Source organism: Cygnus olor, chromosome 20 (genome assembly GCF_009769625.2).
Source record: "Cygnus olor isolate bCygOlo1 chromosome 20, bCygOlo1.pri.v2, whole genome shotgun sequence".
Classification (NCBI taxonomy): Eukaryota; Metazoa; Chordata; class Aves; order Anseriformes; family Anatidae; genus Cygnus; species Cygnus olor.
Window position 1 is genome coordinate 5,234,842 of NC_049188.1, and position 27,375 is coordinate 5,262,216.

The 27,375-nt window shown below is 60.7% G+C and overlaps 3 protein-coding genes across 9 annotated transcripts in view; 1 reads left to right on the top strand and 2 right to left on the bottom strand.

Annotated features, from left to right (window-relative positions):
* Positions 1-1,134: 1,134 nt before the first annotated feature.
* Positions 1,135-7,889, top strand: GAS2L2 (growth arrest specific 2 like 2). The gene is made up of 7 exons (XM_040533176.1): positions 1,135-1,351; positions 1,433-1,809; positions 2,503-2,741; positions 3,048-3,155; positions 3,637-3,733; positions 4,176-4,431; positions 4,576-7,889. The coding sequence occupies exons 2-7, from the start codon at positions 1,452-1,454 to the stop codon at positions 5,741-5,743; spliced, it is 2,226 nt and encodes a 741-aa protein (XP_040389110.1). The 5' UTR covers positions 1,135-1,351; positions 1,433-1,451; the 3' UTR covers positions 5,744-7,889.
* RASL10B (RAS like family 10 member B) lies at positions 7,118-14,653 on the bottom strand. Of its 2 annotated transcripts, none has more exons than XM_040533173.1 (4): positions 14,569-14,653; positions 12,047-12,379; positions 9,224-9,268; positions 7,118-8,946 (listed from the first exon to the last, which is right to left on the bottom strand). In XM_040533173.1, the coding sequence occupies exons 2-4, from the start codon at positions 12,260-12,262 to the stop codon at positions 8,551-8,553; spliced, it is 657 nt and encodes a 218-aa protein (XP_040389107.1). In that variant the 5' UTR covers positions 12,263-12,379; positions 14,569-14,653; the 3' UTR covers positions 7,118-8,550. The 2 variants fall into 2 exon arrangements, with proteins under 2 accessions (XP_040389107.1, XP_040389108.1); XM_040533174.1 differs by having other exon boundaries at positions 9,224-9,348; positions 14,569-14,652.
* Positions 14,654-19,342: 4,689 nt separating this feature from the next.
* Positions 19,343-27,375, bottom strand: part of AP2B1 (adaptor related protein complex 2 subunit beta 1) — an 82,850-nt gene continuing 74,817 nt past the window's right edge. For all 6 annotated transcript variants that reach the window (XM_040533181.1, XM_040533178.1, XM_040533180.1 and 3 more), the window contains 2 exons: positions 20,929-21,083; positions 19,343-19,850 (listed from right to left, as the gene is read on the bottom strand). In XM_040533181.1, the coding sequence (XP_040389115.1) occupies positions 19,776-19,850; positions 20,929-21,083 (230 nt within the window). In that variant the 3' untranslated portion in view covers positions 19,343-19,775. The remainder of the gene's footprint in view (positions 19,851-20,928; positions 21,084-27,375) is intronic.

Below are 27,375 nucleotides of genomic sequence, written 5' to 3' on the forward strand. Positions count from 1 at the left end.
TCTTCCAGCCCCAAGGTGTGAGAAAATCACTGGCAGAGCTGCTGTTTGCACCAGCACCTCGGTCCTGGGGTGCTCTGCAACATCTTTTGGGAGGGAGCCCTGCGAGGCTGCAGATTCCCAGAGTGCCCACTCGCTGCTGTGCCCTGTGGTTATTGCCGTGAAGCCCCAGCTCCTGGCGCCGTGCCCTCTGCGGAGGAGCTTGGCTCTTGTTCATGGCTTCACAGCACAGAACTTGCAAGAGAGCGCAGGGCAAAGAAACCCCAACAGCGCACATGCGAATAAAACCCCTCTCATGCTCGTTTTGCTTTTTCAGAAAGAAGCCTGGGGAAGAGGATTGAGGATTTTTGCAGGCTGAGCCCTGACACGGTGCAAAGCACGGGGCTCGGGGCCGCACCTCGCTGCCAAAGCCCAGAGCACGGGGTGGCCGCGGTGGCTCTGCTGCTACCCGCTGTGTGTCCTGGTCGCATGGAAACCCCATGGGAAGGTTTGGGAGCCCAGCCACTGACAGGACCAGCTCTTCCCATGGGATTTCTGCCCCAGCCCTTCAGCTTTGCAAAGCCCTTTCCTTGGGACTTGGATTTCCAGCCTCAGTGCTGCAGTCCCCAGGGTGTGCATGGGGAGGGTGCGGTGGGACTGGTCCGAGCATCGTCCCCGTGCCATACCCAGAGGTCCTCATGCTGCACCTGCGCTAAGATCGGCCTCGTGGTCCCTTCTGGGGACCCCATGGGGCTGAGCCCCCGCAGGGGGATGGAGCCATGCTCGGGGCTGTCTGTACCAGTGCTTCTCGCCATAGGGAGGGTGGGTGTGCAAGGGGGGGGGGGGGGGTCTCAGTGGGAGTCTCTGAGGCTGTAAAATGGGTACAAAGCTGTGGCTGGGTGGCACCGAGCCCTGAAGATAGGGCTTGTGGGGCCCCCAGGTCGCTCCACCTGCAGTGCAGGTGGGTATAGGGGTGGGGGGGAGGGGGCAATCCCCTCTCTTTTGGGGCTGTGAGTGGCTTGTGGTGCTGAGGAACTGCTCTCTAACCCCCTGCTGCCCCAAGCTGGGGACCTTTAGGGGGCAAATCCACCTCTGGGACGCAGAGAAGGAGCGGGGCTCCCAGAGGAGCAGCAGGCGCTGAAGGGTTAACAGGGAGTGTTTGCAGCCGGTCCCTTGTCACCAAGGAGAAGGGAGCAGCACTTGGGAAGGAAACAAAACACCCACTGCCCAGGAGGGACATTTCCCTTCCCCGGGCTGCCTCGCACAGCCCTGGGACCCCAGAAGGGCTCCGGTACCCCACAGGCAGGCAGCCCTCGAGGGGACGAGCGGTGTCCCCCTCCTGGTGGCCCTGGTGGCAGAGAACAAGCAGCACCGGGTGAGTGGGGAGGTGGGCCGGGGACGTGGCTGGGGCAGCTCCCCGTGTCCCCATCGCCCTTCTCCCTCTGCCTTCTCCCAGCCTGGGATCTTATGGCACGATGTGGGGGACGCCGGGCGCCGCGGAGCGGAGCATCCGTCCCTACCGCTCCAGCCAGCAGTACCTCTGCGCCATGAAGGAGGACCTGGCCGAGTGGCTGAAGGAGCTGTATGACCTGGACATCGAGGCAGGCACCTTCCTGGAGGTGCTGGAGACGGGGGCCGTGCTCTGCTCCCACGCCAACCACGTCGCCCACGCGGCCTCAGAGTTCGCCCGCGCCTGCCCCGCCGCAGCCCGCCGCCTCCGCCTGCCCGCTGCCGGCGTCGCCTGCAACCTCACGGCGCAGCCGGGCACCTTCCAGGCCAGGGACAACGTCTCCAACTTCATCCAGTGGTGCAGGAAGGAGATGGGTATTAAAGGTAAGACCTCGGGCTCCAGCAGCCCCGAGATGCGGCGTGCAATTCCCCTCCAGCCACTCCTGGCATCGCCCTTGGTGTTTTCCCGTGTGTCCCCAAAGCCGGTGCCACCCCAGCGCTGGGTAGTGCCCGAGCTGGGATTTCTGCACCAGGCTGGGCTTGCACAAGTTCCTCCAGGCTTGGCGGTGGCTTTGCAGGGTGCTGGCACACGGTGGATGTGTTTGCTTGGGTGGAAAAATGGGGATGGGAATGGGAAGGGCACATGGCATCGCACAGCCCTACCACGCACGGCACCATCTCCGCCATAAGGACCAGGAGCACCCTGGCTCGGAGCAGGGGGCTGTCACCATGTCCCCACCAGCAGCGGTGCCCACGATGTGCTATGGGCATGGAGTGGAATGTCCTCAGCACACCCAGCTGCTGGTGCATGGCTCCGGGATGGCACAAAACAGCCGCAGCGTCTCCACATGGAGATGCCCACGGGGAAACATCTGCCCCATGAATTTATGCCAACCCTTTCTGGACCCAGCCACACCCCTAGCATCCGTGGGATGGCACAGCAAGGCGGGCAGAGCAGGTCCTCGGGGAAATAACACCCCCTCGGGCGGGTTTCCTCTACGCCTGAGCCCCCCAACCCCTTTGCCCCCGTCCCCTCGTGTGCCTGCCCTGGCTGATCCCAGCCGTGCCCTGCCCCAGATGTGCTGATGTTTGAGACGGAGGACCTGGTGCTGCGGAAGAACGAGAAGAACTTCGTGCTGTGCCTGCTGGAGCTGGCGCGCCGCGCCGCCCGCTTCGGCATGCGCGCCCCGACCCTCGTGCAGATGGAGGAGGAGATCGAGGAGGAGCTCCGGCAGGAGCTGCACCTGCCCCCCACGGACACCGCCCTGCCCCGGCCCCCCAGGGAACCCCGGGACCTTCAAAACCTCGACCAGATGGTAGGGTGGGGTGGGGATGGAGGGGTGGAGACAGCGGGGAGAGGATGGTGGGGATGGGGAGGATGGGGATGGTGGGGATGGTGGAGGTGGGGGTGGTGGGGGTGGGAATGATGGGGATGATGGAGATGATAGGGATGTGGATGATGGGGATGGGGATAACAGGGATGAGGATGATGGGGATGGAGATGATGGGGATGATGGGGATGGGGATGATGGGGATGATGGGATGATGGGATGATGTGTATGAAGGCCACCCAAGCCCCCTTCCCAGGAGCCTTGGTGCAGATCCATCCCTGCTGTCCGCAGGTCCAGCACCTGGTGAGCCGCTGCACCTGCCCCGTCCAGTTCCCCATGATTAAGATATCAGACGGGAAATACCGCGTGGGCGACTCCGACACCCTCATCTTTGTCCGGGTGAGCCCGCTTTGTGCTGTGCTTTCAGGGCACGGGCACCAACAATCCTGCCTCAGCCCCCTGTTAAGCTCCCTAAATCCATCCCCCTTATAGGGCCAACGTGGGGTTTTTGACAATTGTCCACAAAATAGGGCAGCAGGGCAGCTTGGGCCTGTGGTGTGGGTTTGCTTGGATGTAACCATCTGCGGGTGCGGGACAAAACCTGCTGTCCCAGGCCAAGCTGGAGCCAGGTCCTACAGGTGATGGGAACCCTGTTTGGGGCTGATGCTCGGTCCCTACCTGGGTCTGAAGGGCTTCCCAAAGGGCTCAGCATCCACCGGTGGACCAGGGAGCTTCCCAAAAGCCTCCCACCCCGGCCGGACCCTCCCTGGGGTGACAAAACATGCAGAGGGACATCAGAGGGAGACGAGACCCCTCCCCCCCCCCCCAAATCGATGGTGCCGGGTGAAGCGGGGCTGACGGCGGGCTGCTCCTCGCGCAGATCCTGCGGGAGCACGTCATGGTGCGGGTCGGGGGCGGCTGGGACACGCTGCAGCACTACCTGGACAAGCACGACCCGTGCCGCTGCACCTCGCTCTGTGAGTGCCCGCGCCCCTGCGCCCCCCGCCCGTGCCAGCCGCCGGTGGGAGGGGAGAGGGGGGGCTCGTCGCTGCTTATGGGGTGCTTGCTGCGGCTCCTGGGGTGTTTGCTGCTGCTTTTGGGGGTGCTTGCTGCGGCTCCTGGGGGTTTTCAGGAGCAGGAGGCCCCCTAACCCCAATGCTTTGCTGGGAAATCGTTGCTTTGGGGTATAGCTCTTGCTGGCTGGCCGCTAGAGGTCACGGCAGACTTTGGGAAGGAAAGGGACCTTTGCGAGGCCCAAACCCCCTTTGCAGGGTGCTGGGGGCTCCGGGGAGCATCCCTGGCTGACAGCATGGTGGGGGGGGGGGGTTCGGGCAGCCGTTCCCTGGGGCTGGGGTCTGCAAAGTTGATGGGGAGGGGGTGGTGGTGGTGGTGGTGGCTGAGCCCCATCTTTCCCCGCAGCTCACAAGCAGCATTCCAGGAGCAGGACCCCCCAGCAGGTGCAGCACGAGGTCCAGCTCTGCAAAGCCCCCCCGGCCCCCAGCCGTGGGCAGCCCTCGCTGCTGGTCAGCCGCTCGCAGAGCCCGCTGCCCCCCGTCACATGGGGACCCCGTGCCCCCCACGGCCACCGCCCCAGCCCCCTGCGCCCCGCCACCCCCTCGCCGGGTGCCAGCCCTCGCCGGGAGCCAGCGCAGCCCCGGAGGGTCCCTTCAGTCAGGTGAGGTGCAGAGTGGCTTCATACCCCAAAATCTCTGCTTTTCGGGGCACTTTTTGTCCCATCCCTGGATGCAGAGGGACGCAGTGGCTCTGTGACCGCCCCCCCCCCCCCCCCCCCCATCCGCCCATCGCTCTCTCCTTGCAGGACACGGGACCCAACGCCAAGGTCACCTGCTCGACGAAGCTCCCCCGGCCATGGGGCCACGCAGCGGGCACCCACCCCGTCCCGGCTGGGCAGTGTGGGGGTCTGCGAGGTGCTGCCTGGGAGCATCCTGGGGACCCCCCGTTCTGCAGCAGCACAGGGCAGGGGCAAGGCCCCCAGTGCCCAGCGTCGGGCACCGTCACCTCCAAAAAGCACCCGGCAAGGGGGGAGCTCATCCGTGGGGGCTGCCAGGCTGCAGCAAGCGGGGGTCCCTGCCGCTGCCGTGCCCTGTGCCTGCAGCCCCGTCAAGGTCGGTTCTTCCTCCTCAGAACGGGGTGCCCGGGGTGCATCACAGAGCAGGAAAAGCCCCCAGGAAGGGAACTGGGCAGCCTTTGGACGTGGGCATCCAGCATCACCCCAAAACTCTTTGAGCCAAGCTCCGAAAGGGGACAGAAGTGTTAAACCCCCCAGCAAAACCAGCCCATCCATCTGCCAGCCCCCGACCCCTCTGTCCCCTATTGCAAATGGGTGCAAGGGCTGTGCTGCTGGGGAGGGTTCCCAACGGTGCCACCCAGCCATGAGCCCGCCAGCCAAGGATGCTGAGAGCTCCGGGGTGCCAGCGGATGAACTGGGGGGAACCTGTGGCCATGGCAGGGAGGGCCCAGGGCTCCGGGGCTGCTGGGCACACTCACAGCCACCGGGCTACGACAGGGTGCTGGAGGAGCTCTCCCATGGCCGGCAACCCCTGCAGCCTGTGGAGATGGAAAGCTGGGTGGCCCAAAAGACACCCTTGACCACTCCGCAGCGTGTCACCCTCCCAGCTGGGGGGGCCACAGAGGAGCTGGCAGCAGGGGGCCAGACCCCGCAGGGCACGAGGGCAGCCACCATGCCAAAGCCCCGGCGGTGCCTCAAGAAACCTGAGCGTGTGCCCTCCATCTACAAGCTGAAGCTGCGGCCCAAAGTGCGTCCCCGGCGGGACCATCGGCCCGGGAAGGGCCCCTCGCGCATCCCCACCCCGCTGGGGCAGCGCCTGCCCCGTGCGCGGGGCCAGCATCGCCCCCCGGCCCCGACACGGCACCCGCAGCCCGGGGGTGCACGCCCCGCAGCCAAGCACTCGCTGGCTGACAGCGGCGCGTGGCTTACCGAGGACGATGAGGAGGCGTGGGTCTGACCCCCTGCCCCTTGGGTTTTGGGGGTACCCCCTCATTTGTGGGAGCTACAGTGCCTAAGGTGGGGGTTGGGATGCTGAGCCCCGGGAGGTTGGCGCAGGCAGCGCGATGCAGTTGCTTCTGGGGACACCACCACGTGCCTCGGTCTTCCCCATCTGCCCAATGGAACCAAGGACGCCCGAGCCTTCCAGTATGCACAGCCCTACCAGTCTGGTGAGCTCAGGGCATGGTGACGCGATTTCCCTGATGCTCTGCTGGCATTTCCCCGCGGGCCTTGGGTTGGAGCAGCCCCCCTGCATTAAGGCTGGTCCAGCAAGGACGTGTCCCGCAGGGTGCGTTGTAGGCGAGGGTGGTCACCGGCACGGGGTGGCAGCGGCAGTCGGTGCTTGTGCAATAAGAGCTGTACCAAAGCCTCTTCTCTTCCAGCAGCTTTTCTGTGTGGGCAGGGAGGGAGAAGTCCTCGGTGACTGGTTCCGTGGGCAGCAAGCCCTGCTGGTGGGAAGGCTCCTGCCAGGGGGAACGCGGCATCCCCAGTGGGCTTCCAGCACCGCGGCGGGGCTGCGAGCGGTCCGGTGCCACAAGCAAGGAGCAGCGAGGCGGGTACAGAACAAGGGGGACAGACCTGATTTTAATTCGAGTTCAAGTCAGGGGGTGTGGGGTGTTTTAGGCGGTGTAGACACCTCGGGAATCTCGAACGAGAAGTACAGGGGGAATGGGGAGCCAGGTCCAGGAAACCGTGATGCACCTCCAGGAGGAGGAGAGGGCGAGCATCCTCATCGGGGCTGCACCAAGCCCACCTCGGGCTGTGCGGCGCCTCCTGGCTCAGCACACACACACGGAGCAGAAAACAATATTTTTTTTCCACCCTTCTGCCCCTGGGGACAGCCGGGGACATCCTCAGCCTCCCCCCAGCTTGGCAGCAGGTTTCTCTGCGTGAACTTAGAGCCGAGCGAGGAAACGCAGAGCGGGACGAGGAGGTGGTGGGCGAGCGGTAACACTTTGTGATGAGGGCATGTTTACGGGGCAGGGGGCAAGGCAGTTCGATCCCAAGTGCTGCAGGGGTCAAGGGATGTGCTGATCCTCTGCCATCCTGGCCCCCAGCCCTGCTATGCCGGGGGGTCCTGGCCCCAATCCCGCTCTCCTCGCAGTGGTCCGGGAGCTGGGCACTGCTGCCGGAGCAGGGAGGGTTGTTAATACTCATATAACTTCTGTCTATAAAGTACAATAGAATATAACAATTATATTTATAACCATTTTTTTTCCAAAATACCAAACAGATGCTATAAAAACCTGTAACTAATTGTGCTATAAACTGCAGGCTACAGGGTTATAACAAACAATGTATTGGTTTAGTCGCTGACATGTGCACGTCGGAGCACTGTATAAATGCTTTATTAGTAGCATTTACCAAGGAGTTTCCTTCTCAAACAATTTGGAGGGGTAAAGCTAGCAAGAGACCGATAACGTGGGCTGATAAATCCTGGTGAGATGGGTCTGGGCCGGCGGCACTGCACGGTGGGTTTGCTGTGAAGGTGAGGGATGGAGGATGGGAGTTGCTCTCCCCCAGCCCTTGGCCCTGTGCGTCCTCCCATCGATTTTTCTGTGTGTTTTTTCCTTATTTTGTTTGGGGTACGAGGATGGGGTTTTGGTTCCTGAAGAAGCTGCTGGGGGCAGCAGGGATGGAGCAGGGACTGATGGTGGGGATGGACCAGGAATGGAGCGGGGACTGATGGCAGGGATGGAGCAGGGATGCCGGGACCGACGGGTGGCCGGGACGCGAGGCCAGGCTGAATGCAGTGGGCTAGAGCTCAGTGGGAAGGACTCTGAATAGCGAGTGTTACCAGGATAACAGCAGATCTCCTGGGAAATGGAGCCTGTCGGTGAGGAAGAGGCAGCGGGCTTTTGGTGTTGCCTGATTCACAGCATCCCCGTGTCACACAGGGACAAAGCCCAGACCCCTGCGTCCCTCACACCTGGCACCATTTATGAGTTCGGGCTGCACTTTGCCTCCCGGGCTCCAGGACAAACTGCAGATGAGCTGGCAGTCCGGAGTGGAAACAAGCCAAAAGACTAATTTATAAAAAAATAAAATAAATAAATAAAGAAAAATAAAGAGGGGCTCATTTTCCCATTAGGAATGTGCACAGAGTCGAGAAAAAAAGGTGGAAATGCAACTCCAGCTCCCTATTGCTTTGGAGGCTGCCTTTGTGCGGGCACCGTCTCCGTCTCGGATGGATGGATGGATGCGAGCTTCCCCTAGGAAAAGCCCCGCAGGGGTTGAATCCACCTGGAAGCGCCGCCTGCCTAGCCAGGAACCCCTGCCTTTTGGGTCTGGGTGCTGAGCTTTGGGTCGGGGTGCTGAGCTGTGCCCAGCGTTTGATGGCAGCAGCTTTGCTGCAAACCCAGGGGCAGGCGAAGCCTCTGCGGGGCTGGTGCATATGGGGAGGACGAGGCTTAAGGAAAGGGAGCTGGTGGGGGTGGGAATAACACTTTTTGGGGCAGGGGAACCAAACCAGGCTGCCCGGGTCGGGCACAGAGCAGCAAGAGCCCACGGAGGTGACCAGCTTGGGCCGGGGCGGCGCAGGGATGCAGGGATCAGCCCTGATGTGGGAATTTGAGGTCGGTGGGACCACAGGGCTCTCCCCGAGCGGCTCCTTCATGTGAAGAAGCGAGGATCCAGCCAAGGTCCTCCCTCACGCCTCACCTCCGGGCAGCACGGCCGCCCACCTGGCCCAGCCTGACCCGACCCACCGGCGGCCACAGCATCGCCCTGCCTGGCCCCGTGCCGGGAGCACCATGTCCCCAAGTGTCACCGCAGGGGAAGCAACGCCCGGGGTGCCTCCGGCGCAGCTCCCAGCGGAGCATCACCCCGGCAGGGCTGGGGGTCCTGCAGGGACACGGCCCGGGGGGGGGGTCCGTCGGGGTCGGGGGGGCTCACATGATGGTGCATCGGTTCCTGCGCAGGGCGCCCTGGAAGCGGATGGTGGTGTGGACGTGCTTGCAGCGGGCGCAGCCCACGCTCTTCAGGAGCTCGCTGAAGAGCAGCAGGATGTGCCAGTTGTACTTGGCCGAGCACTCGATGTAGCCGCACTTCCACGTCTTCTTCACCAGGTTGGAGACGTTCCAGCGCGGGATCACCCGGCCCCGCTGCAGGTCCCGCTTGTTGCCCACGATGATGATGGGTGTCTCCGACGTGCCGATGACCCTTGGATGGGAGGGCGGTGAGGGAGGGCAGAGCCATAGAGCCACAACCCAGCCCCATCTCCACCCAGCACCTGGGCACGCCAAGCTGCATGCCACCTCCCGTCCTGTCCCCTTGTCCCTCTCCGTGACCACCAAGGGGGCCCCGTGTCACCCCAAGGTGCTTTTCCCAGCAATATCTGCACTGGGATGTAAGGGGCCCGGTAAGGGGTTATAGGCTCCCATCCCCACCTCCATATCACCCCACTCTTGGCATGCCCCTGCCGGCGAACAGCCCCTACCTCGTTTCCAGGATCTGCTGGCGGATGGTTTTGATGTACTCGAAGCTGTCAAAGCAACAGATGTCATAGACCAGGATGTAGGCATGGACGCTCCGGAGCCCCCTGCAACACACGTCCGCCCACTCCTGCAAGGTGCAGAGAGGGATCAATCCTGGCGTGCCCCGGGGGATGCCCCGCACTGCCTGGGGGCCGGACGCGTTTGTAGGGGGAAAGCCGTTTGTAGGATCTGGCCCCTCGGCACTTTGCAGGTGTGTGGGGTCCTGGCCGGGAGCGTTTCACCACACATTTCCCCAGCCCCAAAGCACAGCACCCATCGCACTGCTGCTCTGCCCCCCATCCCTGTGACACCTCTGTCTCCCCTCTCGGGCATCTCCCCCCGAGATCACGTATCCCCCGATCAACCCGGAGGAAGGGTAACGAGATTTGTCAGCCCCAGTTCCTCTCCAGAGCGAGGATTAAAGCCTAACTATGCACTGCCACCCAGGGGCAGCTTTACTGGAGCTGTGTGAAGGGGGCTGAAAGCCTGTGTGTTAACAGCTTCCCCCCCTTCCCCAGAGCTGCTCGTTGGGCTGTTTAGGAGTGGTGGGTCCCAGGTTTGGGGCAGGGGAGGCTGCAGGGTCACAGGCCAGCAGCTCTGCAGCACGGCACCACCGCAGGTGGCAGCAGGAAGGTGACACCGAAGGGGACCTGGGGACAGGAGAGGAGCAGCAGCTCCTCAGGCGTGGGGTCTGCTGAGGGCGAGGTCAGGACCTGGGACAGCCAAAATTCGGAGCTGTAAGACATATGCTCCAAAAGCCTTGGTTTTCCAGGAACAACACAAACTTTTTGCATGATACAGGAGCGAACATCCACCCCGCTCTCAGCCCCTTTCCTACACCAGCACTCGCTCGCCCAGGCCAGCTCGCCCCAAAGGCCAGCCTCCTGCGGGCACCAGTAACTGTCCCCAAAGCACAGCGTCCCCAGTGGAGCCTGTCCCTGGTTCCCAGTGGATCCCATGCTGTGGATCCCAGTGGATCCCCAGCACAGCCCCCCTGCGGGATGAAGCCATCCCCCCCGAGGTGCACATGGGGTTATGTTCTGGGGGCTTCCTTTGGGCTGTGCTCAGGCAGCAGTGACACGGGGTTACAGCACGTGCAGGCAGCTCCACAGGGATCCCTCCTGAGGTTCAACTGGAAAGGAGAGAAACACACGGAGGAGAAAAGGCACGGAGGAGAAAGGGCACCAATGCTACCCAAGCAAAGCCCGTGCCCACGTTGAATCATCCCCTTCTGAGTTTATGACCTCTGGGAACAAGGCTAAATGAGACCTAGGACCGGAGGAAATCACGGAGAGGAAAGTTTCACGGGGTGGTTTGGTCCTTGTGCAGACCCCAGCAGCCAGAGCAGAGCACGGGAGGGAGCTGGGAGCGCCCCGACTCCTGCTCAGGTCCCTGGGGAGGAGACGATGCTCCCGGCCGTGTTACCAGAGGGAGGACGGCAGGTACAGCAGCAGTGTCTCAGGTTACTCCAAGCAAGCCCTGATACCTCTGGGAGATTAATAAATTACAGCTATTACGCCAGCAGGCTCGGTGCTGGGACGCAGCCCTGCCGTGATGCCGTGACGCCAGGATGATTTCCCCACGTCCACATTTGGATTCCTGGGGATGCTCGGGGCCAGAGCAGGACTTTGGGGAGCTGAGGCCGTGCTCCTCTCCCAGGCCATCTCCACAGGGAAGCTGCTCCTGGGCAAGGAGCGGAGCCCAGCGATGCTTCCAGCAGCCCCGGCCGCTGTCTGTCCCCCGCTGTGGTCCTCTCCTTCCCCTCTGGGCTACCCTCTGACCAGCCTCTGCCCTGGAAGCCTCCATCTGTTCCCACCGCCCGCCTCCCTTTGAGCACAGCGAGGCACGGAGTTAATTGAGTATGTGAGCGTCGTCTGCCATGTCAATAAATTACCCTTTGCTATTTCGGGCCGTGTCTCTCGCTGACCTTTCGTTCCCTGCACACGCTGTTTAATTTTTAACCCCCCCCCCCAACATAGTGCTCCCTTCACCTCCTGCCCCACAGCTTTGGGCAAGCACGGAGCCCTGCAGAGCCCCCGTGACCCTGTCCCTACGGGGAGCGGGAGCAATGTAATTACACTGATTAAAAATACAAGAGAGCCTGGCCCCAGCGGAGGCAGAGGGTTAAAATCCCCTTTTCCCCCACTGAACCCCACAGGCAGTGGTAGTGGCAGCGGCCGCGGAGCTGGGGAGCAGCCGGTGGGGTCGGTGCTGCTGGGATCAATCCAGGCACCGCTGCGGGGCCAGGGGTGAACCGGGATGGGATGGGCAGCCCGGCTCCATCCAGCTCATCAGGGTTAAACACGAGCCCATAGAGAGGAAAATGGCCTTTCCCAAAGGGAAAAGAGGAGCAGGCTTAGAGGAACCTCAGAGATACACAGCAAAACGCCAAACCCACAGCAGCGGCCTTCAGGCAGTGGGTGCACCGTGCTTTGGCTCTCCAGGACCCCCAGGATTTTCACCCAAGGGCTTTGGCTGCACTCCTTGAGCCCTTTGTTGGCCCAGGACAGCAATGGGAATGGATCCCAGTGCCCGGACCCAGCACCCAGATGGACGAGGAGACCCAGCGGAGCCATGGGCGCTGCCAGAGCCAAGCTAACGGGGTGAGATCCAGCCCCTCCAGGGCTGGAAATCATTTTAAGTGAAAAAGCTGCAATAAAAAATAAATTAAAAAAACAACAAAACCAACCACCTTATCCCGTCCTGCAGCGCTGAGGTCGCCGTCCTCGGCTTTTAGGAAGCCAACCCCAAGCAGGGGGTGCTCGGCTCTCCCCTGGCGCCCCTACCTGCAGCGTGTTGACGGGGAAGGCGCTGATGGGGGGGAAGTCCATGATCTGCAGGTCGTGGACGTGGCCGTTCATCACGACGGCGGGCAGGTAGACGCGGCGGGCCGTGGTGGGCACGCAGACCTCGCTGAACTCGTTGTAGAGGAACTGCCGGACTATGGCGCTCTTGCCCACGCCCTGGGCTCCCAGCACGGCGATCTTGAAGGTCGCCACCATGCCGCCGCGCGCCGGCCGCTGCCCCGGTGCTGCCCCCACGGCGCTGAGGCTGCATATTCCCACGCAGGGGGCCTCAGCCCCATTCAGGATGCGTGTCCCCGCCGGGACAGCCCGTCACTGCAAGGCCAAGGGGAAGCGGTCAGGTGCCGGGGATGCCCCGCAGACCCCAATGTTGCTGCAGGTTGAGTTTTTTTCCGAGCAGGATAAAGGGTTATGGCTGTGCCCTGGGAGCCGGGCTACGTCCCCAGCACGGGCACTGCGAGAGCCAAGGGTCCCCCACGAGGCTCCCATCCCGAAGAGCCAGGATTTGGGCAAGCCCTGTCCCAGGAAGGGTCTCACTTGGGTTTCCTAAAAGGCAGCAGAACCCTGGAGCCTGGCCTGTGCCCATCGCCTCCTTCCCGCTGCACCCCAGCCATCTCCTGCTCCTATTTTTACCACCGCTCCTCTTCTCCTTTAGGTTTCCTTTCGGCTCCTGCCCTTTCCAAAGACCCCAGCAGTCCCTGGAGCCTGCGGGAGGCACGTGCAGCCCCTTTGGCACCACAGCAAGGAAACCTCCCGGGGAGGGACCAGCGGCTCAGGGTCCCCCCGCACCTGGCAGAGCAGGGGACGTGTCCCCTGGCACCTGTGGGGACAGTCCCCGGCAGCTCCGGTGCCGCCCCAAGCTGGGGAATCCATCTTCCCTCCGCTTGGACAGCCAGAACTGCCTCTTGCTGGGGTGTGGGGGGGATCGCTCTCCGCCTGCGAGCGACAGCTTTAATGTTTAATTTCAGGCTTTGAGCGGTTTGGCAATTAACTTGATGGAGGCTAATTTCTGAGCCAGCTGACGGGGTGAGCCCGCATGCCGCGGGTACACGTGGCAAGGCTGGAGGGGGGCCTGAGCAGGGCTGGGCGTGGAGCGGGCATGGGGGCAATAACCCACGCACATGGATGCAGGAGCTGGGTCTGAGGGTCCCGAACACCCTCTGGCAATGGGGGTTTGATAGAAACAGCAGGGGCAATGGGATGGGTCCTGCTCTGGCCCCCATCCCTAGGAACCAGCTCGTGCTTTCTCCCGAAGCATGGATGCTTTTACCAATTCATGCTGCTCTCGTCTGCTTTCCCTGAAAATCATCCCCAAAGCACAGGGCAGCGGTCCCCAAGCTGCCAGAAAGCAGCAGGCTCCCGCCGCCCCATTCTCATGGGGTTCTTTGCCCCGGGGAGAGCCCGGCCTTGGACGTCCCCGCTGCGGGGTGCTGAGTGGCCCGGCTGGGCCAGCACTCGCACCGGGGCTGGGGGCCTTCGTCAGGGCCTGATCCAGCCCAGGGGCAGTGGGGAGGGTTTGTGCCCGGGGCTGGGGCCGTGGCACGGGGCTGGGAGCACCCCCTGGGTGCTGAGTGCCTTTGGGGACCCGTGCGCCCCAGCCCCAGCCCCGGAGCATTCCCAAGCCGCGTGCTTTGGGATGGGGGATGGGGGGGGTTCAGCCCCACCAGGGCCTCGCTCCACCAGCAGAAAGCACTGTCATGGCCAGGCCACCCCGCTGAGGGGACAGCCCCATCCCCACACCCCTTTCCCCTTCCCAGAAGCGACCCCAGCTCCCCTCTGGGGCTGGCGGCACGCAGCCGGGCAGCCCCAGCCCCGCAGGATGCCGCGGGGTGCCCCAGCTGCAGAGCTGAGCGCCGCCCTGCCACCGTGCCGGGGGTCCCCACAACCCCGTCCCCCTCCCGGCTGGCGGACGGGGAGCCACGCACGGGGAAAGCCACCCCGCAGGCCCTAGGAAGCCGCTCTGCCCCCCGAAGCACCCGGAGCTGCCCGCTGGCAGCAGCGGCGTTTGGGGCCACCGCGGGAAACTGAGGTGCGCATTGGGGACACGGCGGTGGCCGAGGGGGGATCATGGTGAGGCCGAGCTCAGCAGCACCCCGTGGGCTGCGGGGCCGGGCTGAGACCCCCGGCTGTGGGCACGGCCCCGGGGCACCGTGACCTTGGGCACCCCAATTTGCCCCCCACCCCCGGGGGGGACCCAGCCAGCCGCGTCCCGCTCCCCGCGGGGCCAGCATCGCCTCCCCAGCCCGAGCCCTGCAGAGGGGAGTGGGGGGGCTTTGGGGTCGCCCCCCTGGGTGCCCATATTGGGGCTGTAGGACCACAGGGGTGCCCGGCGGGGGGGGGCGCAGACCCCCCCAAACCCAACTAGGCGGGAGGGGGGGGGGAGCATCTTAGCTCCACAGCTCAACTTTACGGGGTCCCCCCACCCTGCTCCCCCCCTCCCAGCGGCAACTTTGCCCCCTCCCCATCACCCCCCATTCCCTCCGTGCCCCCCCCCAACCCGTTACCTTGCAGCGGCGGCCCGGGCCGGCGGCGCCCCGGCGGGCGGCGGAGCCATGCGGCGAGCCCGGTGCGGGGACCGGGAGGCGGCGGGGGCTGGAGGGGGGGGTACGGGGAGGGATGGGGGGGGGATAAAGGGGAAGGGGGGAGCCCGGGCTCGGCCGGGCTGGGGCTGTCGGGGGCCGGGGGGGGGACGCGGGAGGCGGCCGGGGCCGGAGGCTGAGCCCCGGGGGGGTTTGAGGCTGGCGGAGTGCGGGGGGCTGGAGGCTGAGCCCGGGGGGGGGGGGGAGGCTGGGGATGCCCGAGCAGGGGGGGCTGGCAGAGCCCGGGGAGGGCGGCAGGCAGTGCCCGGAGCGCTGCGGGCTCTGCCCGGGGAGGGAAGGAGGCTGTGGCCGGGCGGGGATGCGGGGACTGCCCGCGGAGGGAGGCAGGCAGGGAAGGAGGCAGCGCCCGGCAGAGGCTGCGGGGAATGCCCGGCCCGCTCTGCAGGGAGCCGGGAAGGGCACCGGCTTCTCCTCCCGGGGCTCTGGGGAGGTGCCGATGGGAGAAGACCCTCCCATGGCCCCCCGCAGCGCAGCCCGGGCACCCCCTCGCTGCCCAGCACCCGGCGGGGTCCCGGTGCCCTCAGCCCCCCGGCAGGACCCCGCTCGCCCCGACCCCGCCGCCCCGCTCGCTTTGGGGCCTGGTGCTTCTGGGCCCCTCCGTGGGGGCCGGGGGCTTCTCCGAGCCCCCTGTCACGGGGGTGCTCCCACTTCGGCGTGGGGCGAGGCCGGATCGAGGAAGGGATGTTTCTGGAACAGAAGCTGCGTTTTTGGGACACCCCGCATCGAGTTTTTACCCAATGGTGATGAAAGGGGAGCCTGTGGCTCCAGGCAGGGGGCCCAGGCCCCCCCCAAGGACTCCCCCCAGCTTCTCTGCTCCTCCAAGTGCCCCCCAAGCCCTGCTCCAGCTCCCCAGGACTCCAGCGAGCTCTGGGACATCCCCGTGGGTCTTGGCAGAGCCCAAGCACCGGCCATGGCACAGCCGGGCTCCCCCAAGCCTCGTTGACACCTTTTGCTGGGAAAAAAATCATCCGGAGGGGCTCATCCCCAGGGCGAGGAGGGTACCAGCATCAGCACACAACCATAGCTTCCCTCTTCCTTCCCAGGGGAAAACGGGAGGGCAGGCACAGCCCCACAGCTGGGGGGGACACGGGCAGCAGGCAAAGCCTTGGTGCTGCTCTGCGCCACGGCTGGGCTGAGGTCGGTGCCAGGCAAAGGCAGGCAGAGCCCTTGTCTGCATCTCAGCCCCAGGCTTTCAGAGATTTGGGGCTTGTTTTCCTGCAAAGCTGCCTGATGCTCGCAGCTAGGGAAACATTCGGGTGGCCCTGCGGGTTGTTACCAGCCCCAGATGCTGCTCCTCTCCCCTGGCCCCCCAGCACCGCTTCCTGGCATCGCCACAGAGCTGCGCTGAGCCTGAGACGTTTCTGGGAAAGGGCAGGGATCGCGGCTGCACATGAACTCGCCTGCACAATCCAGGCTCCAGCCTCGGGGCTATTTTTAGCAGTTCCCTCCGAGATGCTCTTCACTTGCAGTTTTATTTGTGAAATTTAATATACGGTGGCGGGGAGAAGGGAGTGGGGCTGGATCCTGGTGCGTCCCCGCCAGTGCGGAGGCTTCGCCCAACCCCAGCCATGGGAGACTGATGCGAACCTAAAATCGGCCACCAAATTGCTCCTGTGTCCTGGCACACGGGTGGCAGCGGGGGACAAGCGAGGCTGAGGGCTCGGAGAGTGTCACAGCCTCTCCCCGTGCTGCCCCGTGGGCTTGGAGACCTGCTGCCACCCCTTACACACACATGGAGCAGGGTGCGCGAGGCCGCTGGGAGCTGCAGTGGTTTTGGGGAGCCCGCCCAGTGATTTCGGCTGGTCCCATCTCAGCCAGAGCAGCCAGGAGCAGCCGGGGAGGTTCCTGCCCCGTGGTGCGATCCCCCTGCAGCAGCTCTGAGCCTGGGGGGCCACCCGCGTCCCCCGAGCTCTCAGCGCTGAGGACTGACGGTGCTAACGAAGCAAACCCAGTTTGCAAGGAACGGCGCAGCCCAGGGTCGCTGTGTCCCCGTTTGCGGGGCAGTGCACGAGTGTGCTGGTAAATCCAGAGCAGCAGCAAAGACCGAGTTCTCCCCGAGGAGCCCGTGGCAGAACTGCGGGGAGGGACAAACCCTTCCCCTCACCGTGGGACGTGACAGGGACGGTGGCTGCCCCGGGGGCTCGCAGCAGTGTGGGTTCCCACTGGGCTGAACGCTGCCCCCATCCCCATGCGGGGCACGGTGGGCTGATACAGCCCCTGCCACCCTTGGTCCTGAGTCACTTCACCTCCACGTGCTGCTAATCCAGAGCTGGGTAGGGGCAAAGGAAAGGGCTGCTCGGCTGGAGGCAGGACATCTCATCCTGCTTCCCGTGCTGCTGCTTTCCTGGCCCCTTCGATGGCTTCGTTTGGGGCTGGCTGCCACCGCAGAGGTTTTGCAGCCCAACCCGCCCTGCCTAAGACAGGACCAGCAACGGGCAAAACCCTCTGCAAGATGCCGGCATAGGCCAAGAGCACTCCGAACGCATCAGCGACTCGTGTGGTTTTATTGTTTCTCCTGGGGAAAAGCGGGTCAGGGTACGCACAGCCCATCTGGGGACCAGAAAGGGACGGACGGGCACATCCATCTTCCTCCCGCTCCTCCTTGGCTGCCTGTGCCCCCTGCACCACATGCTGCCCTCTGAGACAGTAGGAGAGCAGCAGGCAGAGGCAGAGGAGCAGCACTGAGGACACTCGGTACCTCCTCGTGCAAGCCCCAGATATTATTTTGGGGAGTCTCTGCTGTGTGCAGGGAGCAGGACGAGGGGCTCCCGGGGCGCACACGCGGCTGCCTCCCACCTAATTCAGCCCCAGTGGGCAGCAAATGGGGGAAGCAGACCCTGTCCCCAGCCCCACAGAGCCACACCACAGCCACGGTTTTGTGGAAATGAGTTTATTGACACGGTCACCAGGTAAAGCCTGCAGAGCAACACAGCTACACGGCAAACAACCGAGCGGCACGGTGGGAGAGGAGGGCGAAATGCCACCGACCGAGCCCGGGCTCCGCCCTGCGGCACAGAGACACCCGCGTGCCTCAAAAGTTGGGAAGAAATTTGGCAAGAGAAAGGGGTGCTGAGCATCCCCTGCCCGCATCAAAGCTGCCCCGGCTGTTCAGCAGAGCGAGGCCGAGTTCAGTTCTGACCCTCTGCCATCTCCTCCCTGCCCTGACACAGCATCGCACTCAGTGCTGCCGGTGCTTCGTTAATTGCTCTAATAACGATTTCTGCGGTGTCCCTGCGGGCGTTGGAGCACATCACCTCCCAGCACACGCAGGCAGGGCTCGAGGGCTGGATTGCTTCAGCTCTGCCCCACTTTTTCCCTCGCCAGAGCACAGGGCTTCCTACCCAGGGACACCACCTCTGCTGGGGTCCTGCAGCTCCCGTGCCCTGCTGGGGTCTCCTTCTCTCTTTATTGGGGCTGAGGGCTGGATAAATGGGGCAGTTTGACCTCTTCCCAGCATTGGCTTCTTGGCTGCAGACAGTGCCAGAGTCCCAATGAACTACCTCCCACCATAAAGCATTTATTGACCTTGAATGTGGCAATTAAAGTGACACCAGGGGGATTGCTGTGCAGAAGAGCTTTGCTGGGGAGGCGATGGCGTCAAAGCATGCTGGGGAATGCAAAGCTGCTCTGGGCAGTGGCTTGGTTTAAAAGCAGGACAAGCTATGGATGGAGCGAGGGCATGCAAAAGGCTTTGCTTTCACTGCTGTTGCTGCAGCACTTAGTGGTTGAGTGGCAATGTGGTGAGGCCACAGCTGTGGATGGGAAAGGGAAGCAGTCCTGGCCCTAAGGACGGGTAGGAACAGAGGGGCCAGGGCAGGGGCTGAGAGCAGGGACCCGAGCGACCTGTTACCCTGTGCCTGGGGGCACGGAGAACCAAGCCCCAGCTCCGGGAGCTACAAACTGAAGAAACGCTTCCAAGGTCTGCTCAACTTGGCAAACAGGGTGCAAACACTGCCAAGCCCAAAGTGTCCCCCCACTGTGACAGCATCTGGGTTTTGGGGGACAGCATGGGAACGGGGAGAGCTGCTCAGCCCCTCAGGACGGGGCCAGCAGCAGCCAAGCCCCCCGGGTCCTGCCAGGCCCTTGTGCCTGGGGGGAAAGCAGTGCTGCCACGCTCAAGTTTACACCAGCCTAGGGGAGGGCCCGGGCTTCGCGCAGCGCCCGGTGAAAGCGGCACAGCTCAAGGGACGGCCGAGAAGGCAGCTCGGCTGCAGCAGGCACACAGAGTGAGAAGAGGAGCTGCAGACGGTGAGGACAGACCACACCTCATGCTCTGGACAGAGCCCTTTGCTCTAAGAGCGGGCTTGTTTCCATCATTTCGACCCTGCTGTCCCATTACAGATGTAGGGCCGCAGCTCCTCCCCACCCAAAAAGAGCCTTGCTTCTTAAATCAGCAGATAATGAGCCAGGGAGATGGTTGGAGTGAAAACACACCACTAAGAGCAGAGCTGAGTCTGAAGAACAAGTGTAATAAAAACCCCTTGCTTTAGGGCTGCGTCCGTCTCCACGGACCAAGCAGATGGCTCTGTTCCTAGGTCCCCGAGGCCCTTCTCACCCTGCGAGAGCCTAACAGCCCCGCAGGGCTCCCAAAGCTTCCTTGGAATCACTTTCCCTTTAACCCAATTACAATAAAAAAAACTCAAAAATGTATAAAAAATATAAAATAAAGTGCAGTGTATGTTTTTGACAATTTTGCCTTGTTTTAATGAGCCAACATGTGGTTTTTGCTTTTTCTTTTTTCTCCAGTGAGCAGTATTTTACAAAATTGTAACTACACCTAAAGCCATTTAGAAAACACTGAACATTGGCACAAAATGGAGAAGCCCACGAGAACGGACAAGGAGTGATGGGCGAGGGGGTGTGAGAGTAATCGAAGCAGTGGTTACAAACTCAATGGACGCTAAAAATACCAAAGGGGTTGTTCCCTATCATCGTTAGCACGTGGATACTAATTGCTACCTTGTTTAATCAGTGCCTTTGACTGAAATCCTACACATGAATACAGCTGCTTCCAGTTAAAGAGTGCTTTTCCCTGCACCAGTGGCAAAGGAGGACTGGGGGCCCCTTTCTCCCTCCTCCTCCTGCAGGGCGAGGCACGGGCTGACCCCCCGTCAGTTCTTCAGGATGGCGTCGTAGGCCTGGTAGATGTACTGGGACACCTCGGGAGCTCGGCATTTCAGGGAGAGCTGCGGAGAGGAGGGGAGCAGAGGTTAGCGGTGGTGCCGAGGGAGGCAGGAGCTTTCTGCTGAGCCCACGAAGACGACTGACCTACAGCACAGGGGGGACAGACCATGGATGTGACCAGTAACAGTCACCACAAATATTTCCTCTGGGTACTGCTTTCTCCATCACTAACATCAGCATGCTTTTTCAGAGCTTGCTGCACGCAAGAGGAAGTAGATGAACGCAAACGCCCACTTCGGGGTTCCCGAATTCCTTACCAAATGCAGACAGCTCTGTGGGCATGAAGGAAGGGGACGCTGTCCCCAGCTCTGTGACAAGGGACGTGCCCTCACGCTGTAAATCACAGCACCATGCCCGAGGGTCTGTTTGCTTGTAGCATTTCTGCTCGGTCCTGACAGATGCAAACTTGGATGTCGCCCCTCGCTAAAGTGAGGACTGGGCCAAGATCACTGTGGTGGCATCAATCCCCATCGTAAACATGTTAAAGCACTTGGCATCACTTGCTTTCCCTCACCCCCCCAGCTCCCCAGACTGTGGATTTCTCTTAAAAATTCCCGGAACACCTTCCAACAGGTGAGAAATGTTCAAATAAGGGGAAGGTGAGATTCAGGTGCTCAGAACAGGAGCAAAGGGAAAGGGAAAGGCGATAGGGGTGCACGATGCCAGCCAGACAGCACCTTCCCACCAGCCACAGCTGATGCCAGCATGAGCCCAAAGCGCCTCCGACACCCAGACAGGCAGGCTCCGCTGCAGGAGCCAGCAGGGCATAAATTTCTTCTTGTTTACTAGAGGGGGAAGGGTGTCCTGGCAAAGCTTTCTCGCTAATGTCTCTTGGCTTTATCTCTGGGTAACCTTGGCAAATAAAAGCTCGTTGCTGAGTGGGCATTATCCCAACTCGCTGGTAACAGAGCAATTCTGTTGTATCTCACTTTTTCCAGTCCAGTAGGAATTCCTAGCCCCCCGGTCAAATTAACAGCATCTGCCTGAGAACAAGCACACGAGGCACCGCAGGGAGAGACCGCTCTGCACGCTAGGTGAGCGAGAAGGATCCCAGCCTGCGCCGCATCCCCGCGACCTCACCGTGTAGTTCGGGTTGCCCGGCTGAATGCGAAGCTCAGCCAAGATCCAGATGCCATTGGTGAGCTTCAGAGACTGGTAGAGCATGTCCTGGCCCTCCACGTTCCTCTTGGCAATGGTGTACACGTTGTTGTTCTGCAGTTTGCTGGAGACGGTGTCTTCAGAGAGAAAAGGAAGAAAAACACATCTGTTAATTCAGATTCATCATCAGTGGAGGCAGGGGAGCCCAGAGGAGCGTTCCCAGGATTCAAGCACACAAGGAAATGCTGACTTCTGTCCCAGAGATTTCTCTGGGGACAGGAGCAGCTATGACACAAAGAAAAAAGTTCTGTTTGCTTCCGTGGAGCCACCTTTTTATCTTCAAGCTGTGATCCTTATCCTTTGTTAAGTATTCGCTGATCTTGCAGGGCTTTCACTTACTGATCCCTGCCCTGGATCACGGAGAACTCAGCGCCTTGACGAGGCAGAGATTCTGCATCTCGGAGGGTACAAGGGCTCTGCTCTGTCTACAGCCCCCAGCAGCCGCAGGCAGGCTGCCCCGGAGGTAGCCAGAAGACGAGGGCAGAGAATGAAGATCCCTGCTTGAGGCTCGCCAAGGTGCCTGGTTCCAAGGTCCTGTGCCAACCACAGCAGCTCCCTCCTGCTTCCCCCTCTCATTCACAGACAGACAGTTGTGGCCAAACCAATGCCCCAGAAAGTAATCAAAATCCTTCCCCTGCCCCCTATTCCCCCCATTTTATTTTTTTTTAAAGTAATCATCTTAAGGAGTAGAACTATCTACTCTAGAGCCTATCTTCTTCAGCACAGGGCCGTGATAGAGTTTGTATGAACTCTGCGCTCACAGAAGATGTGTGATTTCACCTGCAGGACTGCATGGACATGACTATGACACACTTACTTCCAAGTGACATCACGGAGAAGCCAGAACAGAAGCAAATACGCAGAACACAAAGCCCCAGCCCAGCAGCCTCTGGCTCTTGGGACAGCGCAGGGCAGGGCGAGCCTCGACCTTCGGGTGCCAGCAAGGGGGGCAGGTTACACACCTGGGTGGAAGGCTCAGGGATGGGCACTGTCATGTCACTGCTCCAGTAAATTCCCATTCCCATTCCACAGATGCCTGTGCTGCTGTACGGAGGGAGTAGAGAAGGGACAGCCGGGTCTGCTCACACGCCATGGAAGGGTAAAAGCAGCAAAGGGCTCCACGAATCCATAGGGTGATGCAGAGACCTGCTCCTCCCCAGGCAGCCCCAATACCCTGGGCCATGGGGTGGCTCTGTGGGCAGCCTGTGATCCCCTGCGCTCCCTGAGCTGCAGGGCGGCTGTGTGCGGGTCGAGGCATCCAGCTACCCAGACACACTCAGATTTAGGTTTCCTCTCTTCCCCAGTTACTATGGAAACTGGCAGATATAAGGAACTAATGAGATCCTTCGCTTAAAAACCCTCATTCCCTCTGTCTCCTCCTCCCACCTCTACTCCTCCTCCCTACAACAAACTCAGCCAGATCAGGGGAACGGGCACCGTGGAGCCCTCTGCTTGCAGGGAGCCACAGCCTGGGCAAGACGCACGCTGGAGGCATCTCATCCATCAGGGATGAGGCCAAATCCCGTCTCCTTGTGCCACCCCAGCCAGCAAGAGCTGCTGCCAGGGCTTTGGGAAAGCACGGCGTGCTACCCGAGCATTGGCTCGGAGAGCACATCCTTCTTTGCGAGGGACATCAGTATTAAATGGGATTTTACGTTTGTCCAATTTCAAGGGGCTGTGGTTAAACCTCACCGCTCGGAGCCCCTCTGGACATGAATTTGGGAAGTGGAGCTGCTGGCAAGGGTTCAGCGCCCTTCCTCCAGCGATCTTCATCCCCGTCGGGCACTGTCACAGCAGAGGCATCCCTGGGGAGTGCGGGTGTGGGGTCAGAAGCAAGGCTGCAAGTGGGAAGCTGAAATTTGGGCAGCTGTGGGGCTGCTACCCCATCACGGGGCATGCAGCAGAGGGGGTGCAGGATGTGAGACGGCCACAGAGCAGCTGCTTTATGCCAAAGCCTTCCACTGCGTGCCAGCACCTTGTGCCATTCAGGCAGCCACTGCCCCTGCTGGGGGCAGCCCCCTGTGTGGGGTCAGGGGCTCTCCTGGCTCCAAAGGGAGGTGACTTCTCCCCAGCTCCTCCTCACAGCCACCTGCTGGCTGTCCCACAGCTCTGCTTGTGGGAGTACAGGGAGGGAAACTGAGGCAGGTTGACTCCCAGGACAGCCTGTTTTCTGCCTCCCTGCCTGACCTCAGTTATCCCCAGAGGAGCGCATGAAATCCCACCAAACACACCCAGTTTCTGCCCGGTGCCCGGAGCAATGGTGCGCAGCCTGCTGTGCTGGTGCTTGGCTCGCCCAGTGCCTCCTGCCCCCTCCTCCTGGCACAGATTTGGGGACGGGTGGGAGCCAAGAGCCCTTCCTACCGCCTCTCACCCCGGGTAGCAGCAGCAGCTCCCATCCCTCCTGTGCTAGCGAGTGTGGGGATTTGGGATTTTGGAGGAGATCGGGCAGAGTTGCTAAGCAACAGTGCCAGGCTGTGCCTGGCTGAAGGCAGGGCCGCTAATGCCGTGCGACAGCGCAGCCCTTGAAGGCAGAGATTTGCTGGGAGCAGAGAGCTGTGCCCGGCTCTGAACGGGGCTGTGGTTCCCCGTTGAGAGCACGGTGCTCAGCAAGGCCCCAGCGGTGCCCAGCACGGGCAGGAGTAGGGCCGGGCGGTGCTGCCAGGCACACATCGCCCCGTCCCGCAGCGCTCGGGGACCGCGAACCGACCCAGAGCCACAGGAGCCCTTCCGCGGGCCGGCAGTCTGCATCCGGCCTCGCTATGCAACTTTCTGCAGGGCTTTTTCTTCTGGTTCATTGCTCGTTGTCACATTTGGAGGATACAGAAACATCTCCCCATCACCATTGCCAGGGAAGCTCATGACATCAGTCCGTCTTTCAGTGGTTGTTTTTTTGTTTTTAAAACAGCACTTCTTACCCTGCCTCAGAGGAACTTCACTTCCCAACCCAACCACCCAAGACACTCAATCGGCACAGCAGAGGATTAACACCACCGGGGCACCTTTTCTGAACACAGACCTTCCTCCACGGCGCTCTGCAACGAGCACTGGCTGGCAGGGAGGAAAACCTAACCCCTGCAGTTTGTGCTGTGGCGGCTGGAAACATCCCTGCTCCAACTCTAGCAGCACCTGAACGGTTCTGAGCAGCCAGCCAAGGGCTGCATTCAACCACCAGATGGATCTGGAGACTCGGATCCAGTGGGGATCTTGGACACTTGGGTCAATATTATGACAGTACCTTCATTTCCAATGAATGTAACAAGGTTCTTTAGCAAATGATCAGGCTACTAGATCCCCACATGCCTAAACACACCAGAGCAACTTGCACGTGATCATCTCCCTGTTTGCTCCAGCAAGACAATCCAATTTCTTGTAGCCCTAGCATTGGTACATCACTTGGGAAAAAACGAATGACCGCCGCGCACCAATAAAGCCCCATTCAGCTCCAAGTACCGAATTTGTCATTTCACACCAAATTAAGGACCAGCAATAAGCCAGCAAAACCCAAAGTTGCTAGAACTGCTGAACAGCACAGCGACTAATTAGCTCCTGTTTAATGGCATTCAAGCTCCATGTGCAAGTCAGCTTGCGCTCTTTCACTCAGTGCGCTCGAGTAAGCAAAATTTAAAAAAAGAAAATCATCCAGCTAATCTGATTTGCATATCTTAGCTTAATGTAGTGGTCCTTTAAAATTTAATCAAACTGAGCACGCTGAAAAGCAACGGAGAGGCAGCAAACGGAGCTTGAGTGCGTGTTCAGTTGCAGGGGAAACCTCACTCGGTACAGCTGCACCAACAGCACCCGGATTATTGGAGCCGTAGCAGTCTCTGAATCTATTTTCATCCATGAATGACACGAACGCTGGGTAAAACTGTCACAGTACGAGCAGGACTCGTTAGCAGTCATTAGGATGATTTCCAAAGAAAAGTGCTGAGGATGTTGCAGTTCTAGGGCCCTTCCCAAACGCTACCAGGGCCTGCTGCTTGTGCTCCCCGCCATCGAGGGGGACGCCACTGTCTGCTTCTAGCACTAGATCCCTGTCCTTTTGTTTAAGGCAGAACAATTAAGTTAGCTCTGGATTCATAACAGATGAGATTGCAGGGGTATAACCATGACCTTGCGTTTTCATTGCTAGTTGTATCTCCGAATACAGCTTTCTCCACAGCACTATCATAACCTCTTCCTAAAGAGGCAGATGCATGAAACGGAGCTCTAATGGATTCAAGATGTGCAGAGCATCCCAAGTACACCCTGGCCCCACAGTACTGCTCCACACACTCACTACTCCATGGCCATACAGCCTCAGCCCCAAAGAGTAGCCTCAGGACCACGCCAGCTGTCAGTGCTGGGAACCTGAGCCCAAATCCCTCACCCAAATTTAAGCACTCATCTCTGAGTCGCTGGAGATCGTGGGGATATCTCCAAGGATGCAGGGCTTGCGTATTTTTGGAATAAAGATGCTGGAGAAGGGACGGGAGCAGCAAGCTGTGACCTTTTCAGGGCACCTGCTCCTCGCCCCGCAGCCTGGCCCCTTGCTGTAGACTTCAGCTGGCGGTGCTGCAGACTGCTACCTGCAGCAGCCAAGATTTTCCAGCTGCTTTGTGCCCTGGCATGGGGTGAGCTGCCAGGGCCACGAGCCTTTTCTGCCACCCCTGTTCCAAACCATCAAAGCTCCAGTCAATCCTATTTGGCTTGCCTCATGGGCACAGGATGAGTCTTTTGCCCACAAAAGCCTTGGAGCAGACTAACGCAGAAGCATCTTCACTGGCAGACCGCGTGCCCATCTCCTTTTTGTCTGCAGGAACAAAGGAAGGAACCTGGGGAAATACAGGAGGCGTTGTAACGTGGCTGCTGCAGCGTGACAGCCAGCCAGCCAGCCCTGGATGTACAAGAAATTTGCGAGCTGCTTTCTTGACAGAGAAAGCCCAGCTCCATAAAATCCCTGTTCCAAGCTCATTTTCTATTTCTATTATTTTTTTTTAGTTACTTAAAACTTCAGTTTCCCCATCGAAGAAAATCAGCATCCCCTGCTGAGCTGCTCGCCAGGGCCTCCTGCACGGCCGCACATGGACTCAGCCCCACTGCTCACGTGGCGGGGGAGCAGCACAGAGCCGGTGCTCAGCACAGCCCAGGCTCTCTGCAGCTAGGAGAGGCAAAGCCAGGCACGGAGGATACCACGCACTGGCCAGTCAGACCAAGGCACAGTGTATCCCTGAGCCTCGGTGGCAACTTAGCACCAAGTGCACAGGCTCAGGCTAGGCATGAATTAGTTATCTGAGTGGCTACGAGAGACCCAGCACCTTCTAAATTTCAGCTGGGAGTCATTGAAAGCTGCAGACTTTATTCTGCACAGCTCTGCTACAACAGCAGCTGTTGTGTACCTTATTTTATGCGGTGGTACGAAAGCTACGTGTGATTATTTCAATACAACAGACCTGCCAACTGCCCTGGCCGAGAGCTTCATTCTGCTTTGGCATCTCCCACAAGGAAGGCTTTGGAACACAAATCCCTCTCCTCCAAAACGAGCAAGTTCCCAAAGATTTTATATCCCACACCAATTTGCTATTTGCGGAAGAAAGAAACAAGGTGCCTTGAAACAAGGTGATCTTCACTGGATTTCAAGTGATCAAGATTTCAAGATTGTGAATTTTGAAAGATTATTGCCCTACTGCAGCGTGCGACCAAGCAGGCAGCGTTGCTCTGGCACAGCCCAGCAGCCAGCTGGATTCAGCTTTCATCGGAGCTCACCCAGTTTACTGTGCCTCCACCAGCAGACACTTCCCATAGTACAAGAAGCTTCCATCCCTGACGGTGCTGGAAGTCCAGCCCTCCACAAGTTTTTGGGCACGTCTGATCATTGCAAGGACAGGCGTGGTGCTCTTCAGATGGTCTGTGCCAGAGGAGGTCACTGCTTAGATGGAAGGCGAGCAGCAGACTGAGTCAGGGTTGCACCAGCAGCTGAACACAAGGACTAAGACAAGCACACACCATATTCCCAGCTTTCCCTCCTGCAAGCTCTTGGCCTGCTCCCTGCCAAAACCCAGGTGGTCAAGGAAGGAAACAGCCCACAGAGCTGCAAGAGGGAGGAGGTGTCTGCAGTGGAAATGCAGGAACAGAAACTTCAGCTGATGGAAGCATCTGAAATCTGTTCCTGAGACATGACCCACTTTCTCCTGTACGTAAGCAAGAGGCTGGCAGACCCTGAGGAGCCCTAGAGCCTCCAAGTGCCTGGCCATGCCCGTGGAAAGCACCACTTCTAGGGCGTTCACTCCAGCACCCAGGGCAGCCTCCTCCTGCCTGAGCCGTGGCTGCAGAAAGCTCTGCAGAGAAACCTCCCGGTGCGACCGAGCTCCCTGCGAGCTGCTAACGTGG